Here is a 10,320-nt window from a genome sequence, read left to right as displayed (position 1 = left end):
CGGTCTAATGAAGGAGCACGGATGCTCCGAAAGCTAGCAACGCCCATCTTTCCCTACGCCTCACAGGAAGTGATGTCGGCCTGAAGGGAAGTAGGAAGTGGAGCCCTCCACCACCACAGCACCATCAGACAGGCTGCCAGACAACAGCCTCCATGCACCACCGGCACCCCGCACCCCTCCTTTCTGCAACGGTATCCAGGACAAGAAGATGGATGATCCCATCCACCTACCGTACCGGCCTTTACTTACCTAAGAGTAAGTCACTACGTGTTTTTTGTATCAATAAACCTTATGCTTCACTAAGCTGGCGCTGCTTTCTTTCTGTTAAAACTTGTGTACGTTTCACGTTTCTGCAGTTGGAGCTACACGGGGCTAAAGACTGTCTCTCCATCCTCAAATATCATGCCAATTGTCTTGTACCAACATTGTCATATTCAAGGAAGTGGAGTGAGTCATATGCTTTGTCACACCTGGAAGTACCAGCAGGTAAGACAGGGAAAGGTGAACATATGTTGTTGTGGAGGGGGCATTAAAACACACCATTTTTTTTGCTTTGCATGTCTTAAAGGCAAAACCTACTTAGTCTTGTAACTAGTTGGTATACTAACATCTATCTATTGGATTGAATTCAAGATGTGATGCTATATTTTGGTGTTCTGCTTAATTTTGTACCGTGGTGTTTATATATTTTTTATAAAAAAACATCTATTCTACAGCCTAAGGAAAGTCATATGTGTCCACACTTCTTCTACTCCTTAGTTGTCTCTGTACCTCTTGTGATAAAGAAAACTTCAAGATTTTCGACTGACCTGCAAGTACTTCGTTCATGACGTACAGCTCAGACACAGCTCAATATGTCAATCAACCCACCAGGAACAATATAGTCATTGACTCCAAAAGAGGTAATTTTTTGTTGTTGTGCAGAATATTCACTGCAACTATTCCATGTCCAATGAATACAGACCAGAAAAAGACACTTAAATTGACTGACCCAGTCCTTCCATAGTTGGCACCAGCTGCATTTCCGAGTGTTTCCGTGGAAAACATGTCTTATGCTTTAAAAAGAACATCTGATCATAATGAGGCAATGTTTTTAGAACTTTCCATTAGGTGGATTTTTACTTTGTGAGCTTAATGTTCTGACTTGTATAAATGTTTTATTTCTTTTTTCTTTTTCATTACATGGAAATGTCAGGTTCTATGTTAAACAGAAGGTCATCGTTCCCTCTTCTTACTTCAAGTAGTAAAGGTGATTCCTTCATTACAGCTGTGTGCAAATCAGTAGATGTCATCAGTGGTCGTCCATTAACTTTCACAATGATGTCCCCGTCTTTGATCCCACCTCTGATGAAATGATAAAATGGGTTAATTACTACACAATCGTCATAATTTCCAATAGTTGTTAGAGTTGATATGCCTAACCAGCCTTTATCAGTCTTTCTATTGAGAACACTCTATCATGTTGTAGTTAGACCACAAGTTTAGGTTATGGTGTTTGCTAGTTTCCAGTGATCTATAGAGCAAAATAATTATTTAGAAAGCACATAACAATATCCATATCACTAATCAAAACTAAACTTCTGAATATTCTTAGTGATCAGTGCCAGCACTGACTAAAGTACAGCATTACATGTGGAAGACACCATATCAATGCATGCAAAAGTGGTTTATTGTGGCTGAGACTTGGTGGTTCACGAAGGAGGTTACAAAGACACATCACTTTACAGACAGTTTTAGAGTTCAGTCTTTCCTTAGTTTTCAGCGGTGCCTACTGCTAGTAGGGGTACCAGCTAATCAAATATCCTCCAGTTTCACAGTTTTTAACCACTTTACGTCTGCTCACTGTGCTGCTACAGTGGCTCGTTATCGTCTGGCGACGTAGACCTACGTCACCAGACATTCCCCTCTCTCAGCGGTGTGCGCGCGCCGCCGGAGGCTCGCTCCCGCTGTATTCAATTACAGCGGGAGTCGGGCCAGGGGAGGAGCGGCGGTGATCACCGCCGCTCTTCCCCGATTGTCGGGGATCTAGTGTGGAAATCCGCCCGCTTGTGTAAACAAAGCGGGCGGATCTCCTAAGTGACAGGCAGGGTCAGATTACAGGGTTCAGCATAGCTGAACCTGCGATCTGTCCCTGTGTCACTCAGTCACCTCCTCCCACACACGTCAGTAAGCACCAGGCATACATTAACCCCTCCCTCTCCAATAAAAATTAACCCCTTCCCTGCCAGTGTCATTTTTACAGTAACAGTGCATATGTATAGCACTGATTACTGTAGTAATGTCACTGGTACCCCCAAAAGTGTCAAAAATGTCAGTCAAGGGTCCGATCTGTCCGCGGCAATGTCGCAGTCCCGCAAAAGAAATCGCAGATCGCGGCCATTACTTGTTAAAAAAACCACCAAAAATTACAGAAATCTTTCCCTTAGTTAGTAAACGTAACTTTTGCGCAAACCAATCAAAATACGCTTATTGCAATTTTTTACCAAAAATATGTAGCAGAAAACAAATTAACCTAAAATGTTAAAAAATTTAGATTTTTACATATTTTTGGGGGGGAATTTCATATAAAAAATGTGAAAAATTTTGTTATTTTTTCAAAATTGTCACTCTTTTTTTGTTTATAGCGCAAAAAGTAAAAATCGCACAGGTGATCAAATACCACCAAAAGAAAGCTCTATTTGTGGGGAAAAAAAGGACGTCAATTTAATTTGGGTACAATGTCGCACGACCGCGCAATTGTCCATTAAATTAACGCAGTGCCGAATCGCAAAATATGGCCTGGTCAGGAATGGGGTAAAATCTTCCGGTCTTAAAGCGGTTAAAAATACGCTCATTGAGAATTTTTTTGTCAAAGACATGTAGCTAAATACATTTTGGCCTAAATATATGACAAAAATTTAATATATTGGATATTTTTTAACTGTCAAAGTAGAAAAATGTTGTTATTTTTTCAAAATTGTCGCATTTTTTTATTAATATCGCAAAAAATAAAAATCGTAGAGATGATCAAATACCACCAAAAGAAAGCTCTGTTTGTGGGAAAAAAAGGACGTAAATTTGGTTTGGGTACGGCGTTGCATGGCTGCGCAATTGTCAGTTAAAATTGCACAGTGCCGCATCGCAAAAAGTGGCCCAGACGTAAGACAGCAAAATCCTCCGGTGGTAAAGTGATTAAGTAAGATAATCTATGTCAAGGCATTTATTACAATCAGGTACATGATAAGCCAAGACATATCTGCCTAATCTCCCTGTCAAAAAAAAAAATAATAATAATAATAATAATTCCTTACTAATCTGAACAGTGCAGAAGTAGTGAAGGACACTCTATCCATCTTGTGCCAATAGCCTATATTGGGGTAGGTAAGAGCCTTTCCAATAAAGACAATAAGAAGGCAATAACAGGACATATAATTCCCATCTAAATTCTTGCCAAATGTGAGAGTGTAAAAATTCACCATCCACTTCACATGCTTTTAAGTTGTCAATGTGATAGGAAGGAAGAAAAACTCTTCCTAGTGGGGGAAACAGGACAGCGTTAAAAACCTTCCAGAGGTTTACCACATTCCAGTTCTATAATAAATCAGAAACATTTCTAACTGCAATGGGGCTTTTAATTAATCCAGTTTTTGGCTTAGCCCGTATTTCTAAGTAAGCCATTACAACATATTTTTGGATAATTACCTCTGAGCTGGTGAATTGGGCACCACTTCATGGACATAAATTCCACTGTTAACATCAGGAAAATCTGGATTGTTTAGTTTCAGTTCTTCAACAAGTCTAAAACCAAAGCAGTAGAATATTATTAGCCATTCATCCTTTTTCTGAAAATTCTTTTTTTTATTTGTACACCAAAATAAGGTGAGAGTATGAGCGCACTATGGCTTTTTATCAATACAGTTGTTTGTTGGAGTGAAAGATGCATATTGCCATTGTCAAGGAATACAATATAACTTGTCATTATAATCCAAATCCAAAATACATTTTTGGAGGTATGCACATTTTTTTTTTGTAAGAAGGCATCACTGTTTAGGTAGCAGGAGGTAGTAAGTACTACAGGTATACATGCCTGCTTTAGCATTCAGTGCCCCAACTATAGGGATGCTTTAATTAGAAACAGACCTAACACAATCTGGTAGTGTCAGGGTTTACCAGTTCCCTTCTTCAAAATGTCTCACTTTCCAAAAGCAAGATATGGGAAGCAGGGAGGAATAGGCAAACGTTGACACTACCAGGAAGATTTGAAGCTTTGCTGTACAGAATGGCGCTACATTCGGGCAAAGTGGAGGCATGGAAAGTTGCTGTGGGTATGTACAGGCACTTATAGCTGCTTTACACCTGTTAGTAGCCTATCAGTTGCCATCGGTGCAGCCTTATCTGCACGCATAAGCGAAGGCGAAAAATAACGTATTTACAAAATTTTCTGACAGAAACTAAGAAAAACTTTTTTTTTTCAAAATTGTTGTTCTTATTTTCATTTTTTTTAGCAAAAAAATAAATAAATAATAAAGCGGTGATTAAATACCAAAAAAAGAAAGCTCTAATTGTGTGAAAAAAAATATAAAAATTCCATTTAAGTACAGCGTTGCACGACCGTGCAATTGTCATTCAAAGTGTGAGAACACTAAAAGTTGAAAACTGCCCTGGGCAAGAAGGGGGTAAAAGTGCCCAGTACTGACGTTAGTAACCACCTGCCTACTGGGCACTTTCACCCACTTCCTGTCCAGGCCAATTTTCAGCTTTCAGCGCTCCCACTTTGAATGACAATTGCACGGTCATGCAACACTGTACCCATATGAGATTTTTATCATTTTTTTTCACACACATAGAGCTTTCTTATGGTGGTATTTATTCACTGCAGGGTTTTTTAAATTTTACTAAAAAAAGAAAAACTGAAAGTTTCTGTCAGTAAATCTTATAAATAAGTAATTTGTCTCCTCCACTGATGTACACTGATAGGCTGCTTTGATGGGCCTTGATTGGGTGGCACTTTTGAGCACGAATGAGGCGGCACTGAAGGGCACTGATTAGGTGGCACTGATGAGGAGTCACTAATAAAGAAAACTCATTTTTCCCTGAAAACACATCTCTTCAGAGAAACCTATCTGGCATCCACCTAACTACTGTACTTTTATTTTCTCCATCAGCCCATTCCCCACAGTTATTACCTCTTGTATCACTTGACCATCCCTCTTAGATTGTAAGCTCTAATGAGCAGGGCCCTCTGATTCTTACTGTATTAAAATGTATTGTATTTTTACTGTCTACCCTCAAGTTGTAAAGCTCTGGGCAAACTGTTGGCGCTATATAAATTCTATATAATAAATATTAATAATAATATGCCTCATTGAAGGGCACTGATAGGTGGCACTGATATGTGGCACTGATAGGCGGCACTGGTGGACACTGATAATTGGCACTGGTGGACACTGATAGGTGGCACTGGTGGACACTGATAGGCGGCACTGATGGGTACTGACTAGCATCACTATTGGGCACGGATTGGGGTCACTGATGGGCACTGCTGGAGCTTTACTGTAATCAGGGAGCTGTTGATCAGTGCCCTGATTACCTGTCATGGTTATCCCTTGGAGGAGATGTCTCTGATCGGATCTCCTCGCCACACACTCTGACAGTGTGAGGTGAGGAGCGCCGATAAACGACACTTCTGCATTTATATGTGACCGGCTGTGATTTGACACAGCTGATCACATGGGTAAAGAGCCACGTCATCGGCTCTTTATCAAAATCGGGGTTATGCCGTGTACTAAGAACATGGCTCGCTCATGATCGCCCCGCCCCACACTCCCTTGTTAAAGCTTTTGATTGACAGCAGTGGGTGCCAATGGCTCCTGCTGCTATCAATCTGTCCAATGAGGAGAGCAACAGCAGCTGGATCCACTGCGCTCCTGCACATCACTGGATCGGATTGGGCTCAGGCAAGAAAAAGGGGGGGGGGGGGTCTGGGGGGAGTAGCAGCACACAGGCTGCAGCAGCACATAGAATGCATTAAGGTGAAAAACCTTAAGGCTTTACAACCACTTTAAAAATAGTTAATGTTGATTAACCTCCTTGGCGGTAATCCCGAGCGTGAATCGAGGTTGATTTTTCATATCAGGAGCGGTAACCCCGAGTCACGCTCGGGGTGGATTGCAGAGAGCGCAGCGGTGTCTCTTACCTTATCCTGGCGATCCAGCGATGATCTCTCATTGCTGTGACCGCCAGCCGAGATCCCCGCCGCTCCTCCGTCCCTCCGTCGGTGTGATCACTTCCTAGTTCCGTTCCCTGCAGCAGCAATGCTGCATGGGAGCGGAACTAGGGAGGGAAATTCAAAAAAAAAAAAGTTGCACAAAACACATTTCATATTATATACATATATGCATATATATATATATATATATATATATATATATATATATGCGCGTATATATATATATATATATATATATACCGGTGTATATATATATATATATATATACCGGTGTATATATATATATATATATACCGGTGTATATATATATATATATATATATATATATATATCTATATATGTGTATATATATATATGTGTATATATATATAAAATATATATATATATATATATACACATATATATATACATATATATATATATATATATATATATATATATATATATATATATATATATATATATATATAAAATTATATTATTGATTCAATTATAATTCATGCGTTATATATTATATATATATATGTGTGTGTGTGTATATATATATATATATATATATATATATATACACACACACATATATCTATATATAATATATAATGCATGAATTATAATCTAATCAATAATATAATTTTATTATATATATCGTATATATAATAATAAAATATTATTGATTCGATTATAATTCACGTGTTTGTGTTTCAAATTTATCACATCTGGAATGTCTACTAGACTCTTGTTTTGGTCAGGTTTAAGTCAGTAATTACTAAGAATTGTAGGCCTATAATACATAACGCCAAATTTCCATGAAAACAATTGTACCGCTTTTGGTATGTAATTCCTGACATAATCATACCGCCAGGGAGGTTAAGAAAGTTTAGTTCCACTTTAAATTAGTATATAGCCATTTGCTTTGAGTACAGCTTTAAGGAAAGGGCAACATTTCCCATTGTCAAAAAGAAATCCTACATGTATTCCTGTCCAATAGTAATAAAAAGAAAAAGTCTCTGTCTATAAAAGTTCAGATGGCAACAAAAAAAGAAGATAAAACCAAAAGCAATTTATGCTCCTTCCAAAACATTAATCCTTTCAGTGTGTACACAGGCTCTGGCCAGAAATTTATTGTGCAAAAATTTCAAACACTGCAGCCCAAACCTCTCTATGTCAGGCAATAAAAAACATTTTTGGCATGTAGACAATTTCCTCTTCTTGACTTACGTAGGAGTTATAGTCAGCATCTTTATCCCGATGAAACGCTTCTTCCCATCTGAAGAAACAAATAGTGACAAGATGGTTGGATTGGGGATATTAATATTAGACCACAATAGAATAAATACAAGAAATTGGTTTTGTAAGAACATTGTTGACTTCCTTTAGATCCCTTGTATCCCATCCTGTGTCTCTCAGACATAACATAAACAAATAGAGAGCAAAATCAGAAATGTCACGATGTGCAAAGTGCATCCTTTGCACTGGGAAAATATACAGAAGATTAACATATACTATAATATGTACATCATTGACAAATATTTGCCTTATTGTGCAATATGCTGTATTTACTTTATTCAATGAAAGGCTTGTGTTTATAGTGAAGGTCATTACGAAGCAATACTGAATGCACTGTTTTGGGCTATAAACATCAGATTGTTGCTGTTTGACTGTTAAACACAGACAAGGAATATGTTATCCTAAATCTTCAATCTTCACTTTACTAAATCTTCAATCTAAACTATTCATTTAATTTTGGGTGGCTGATGATATGTATAGCCTGTGTGTGGGATTCTATTTACTTTTTTTCAGGGAGTGCCCTTTAGTAGAAGCAAAGAATGAGGATCTCAACTTTATTTATGGTCAAGATAGCTACCTCCTGCTGGTATGTGTCGTGGGAAAACAGTATAGGCCGAACTGCATTTACTGGTGATGAGCAATTTTTGTGGCTTTGCTCTTCTGATGATCTAGTAAATCCATACTTGCAATTTTGACTTTCAAGGTGTTCACTGCTGATTGCTGTCTAGAAGTCACTAGTCACATTCTTTGGAATGCTTCCACCCAGGGCCATCTTACTGAATGGGCAACCCTACCTGCCCAGCGACTCCCCAGCCAAGCATTAGTCCTGATTCCCTGTGCATTCCGCAGCCGAACTTAGCAGGTGGCAAGCGCCTCCAAGCCCTGCGCTGCCGTCAGGCCACTTGGGCCATGGAGGGGAAGCCCACAACTGCAGGAATGCCTGTCTGCCTCCGCGGAAACAGGCACACACAGGACAGTCGGATCTGACTCCCGTCCGTGTGTGTGTTCACCAGACCCAGCCGCCGAACTTGGAAGCTGTCAATACCCTGGCACTGCTGTACCAATAAATATCGCTGTATCGATAATTTTCATTTTAATTTTTTCAGTGCACTGCATTGCCCGGGGGCCTGTAATGCTCTTAAGATGGCACTGCTTCCACCTTGCTTAGCCTTTGGAGTGCAGGTATCTCTCCCACCTGCACTGCCTTCTAAAGTTCACGTCCCTCAACCATCATTGCTGATGTATGTGTGCCATTCTATCATTGTAATATGCAATCACCTATTGGTCTGTTTGTCTTTGCTTGGCAAGGATGAAAGGAGGACTGTGCGCTGTACAGAAGAATGACTAGAAGAAGGGACCCCTTGCACACTTTGTAACATAGGAGTGAGCTGGATGGTGTCTGAAATACTATATTACCAGTTTATTGTGCAGATCGAACAATTGGATGTTCTCCATGGACTAACCAGATTCAATGAAAATCCTGGTATGGGCCAAAAAGTTCCAATAGGAACTTTTGGGTTTGTTCCAAGGACAGATTAAAGCATCACAAGAAAGATATTGAAGATTTGTGTTTAGTTCCTTCTTTTCATATTACCATCTCTGGCCACATAAGGACACTTGTGTGTAAATCCAACCACAAAGCTAAAGGTGAAGAGGGCCTCTGAGAGGTGTCAGAAGAATCTACAGTAACACTTGTATTAAAGGGAATTATCAATAGCAACTCTTCTCTAAATAACTCCCTGAGCCCATTAATGTAAACTCACCTACATTTGTGTGCTGTTTCTGTAGAGAACATAGTAGCATTGTAGCAGGAAGCATGAAATGATGACAGCGAGTGGGATTTATTGTGGAGATAGTGAGACAGCATCTTAGCATTTTGGCCTTATATGAAGGTCCAATTTTGTCAACTAACTACCAAACCTCACCATGTTATAAATATACAGTTTGTCACCCTATTGACCTTAAAATGGAATCCTTCAACACACAGAAGGGGAGTGTAGTAGAATCTGACACTCGCAACAGAACTAAAAAAATAAGTATACTTTGAAAAAAAGTCTCCCACTAGTCTCACCCACATCTAAAAGAACAGTTGAAGGTGCAGCTTAAATCTAGCAATAACCATGATGCTCAGTGTTCAATTTTTTTGCTAAGGGTTTTTACAAACGTTTCAGCAACCAATTTTCCCACTGGGTCTGGAAGTTTGGTTCTCTGTAGGAGTTCTGCCTGTCTGTGGTAACAGGGGGGCCGTTAGCTCTAGTGGTAGATGCATTTTTCCAGTGATTCACTGTCAGTCAGAACTTTGGTTTAAGGGCGTGGCAGCTCATTTTTTTAAAGGAATAAGGAAAGTCCATAACATATCGTTTCCCACGCAGGGGGTTCTTCTCCAGTCAATATATAATAAACCGGAAATGCTAGCCCATCTGCCTCTTAAAGTGGAAGTTAACCCTCCTATCGTTTTCAGCCAGGGAAGCTGCCATCTTGGCCTCTGTTTAATTTTCAACTGCCATGATGGTCCACATGTGACCAGTTATGACACCAGCCATTGGATGGTTTGACAGTTTGGTTGAGAGCACATCCAATGTGACAGTTAGCATTTCTGGCATGCCGGGAATGTAACTGTTTTTTGAAACTATCATATCCTTGGGTTTACTTCCACTTTAAGCCCTCACTCAGTTTCTCAGTAGCAGTACCTCTGCTATTTTGGCTGGCCCCCCAGACCATGAACTCCCCAAAGATGACAGCTTCGCTCTGGCCTTAGTCCTTAGGCCGTCACCTGTCTCTTGCAGACACACGTGCTCTGGCTGCCACCTGCAGCCTCTGACTTC

General features: G+C 39.7%; 1 protein-coding gene across 1 annotated transcript in view; it reads right to left on the bottom strand.

The window, feature by feature from the left end:
* Nucleotides 1–331: 331 nt before the first annotated feature.
* HTRA3 (HtrA serine peptidase 3) overlaps nucleotides 332–10,320 on the bottom strand; it is a 49,209-nt gene continuing 39,220 nt past the window's right edge. Inside the window, exons 7-9 of the mRNA XM_082243180.1 lie at nucleotides 7,427–7,475; nucleotides 3,682–3,777; nucleotides 332–1,344 (exon numbers count right to left, since the gene is read on the bottom strand). Coding sequence (XP_082099306.1) covers nucleotides 1,179–1,344; nucleotides 3,682–3,777; nucleotides 7,427–7,475 — 311 coding nt within the window. The 3' untranslated portion in view covers nucleotides 332–1,178. The remainder of the gene's footprint in view (nucleotides 1,345–3,681; nucleotides 3,778–7,426; nucleotides 7,476–10,320) is intronic.

The sequence above is a fragment of the Pelophylax lessonae genome (assembly GCF_965119305.1).
Source record: "Pelophylax lessonae genome assembly, chromosome: 1".
Taxonomy (NCBI): domain Eukaryota; kingdom Metazoa; phylum Chordata; class Amphibia; order Anura; family Ranidae; genus Pelophylax; species Pelophylax lessonae.
This window is presented reverse-complemented; position numbering and strand designations above follow the sequence as displayed.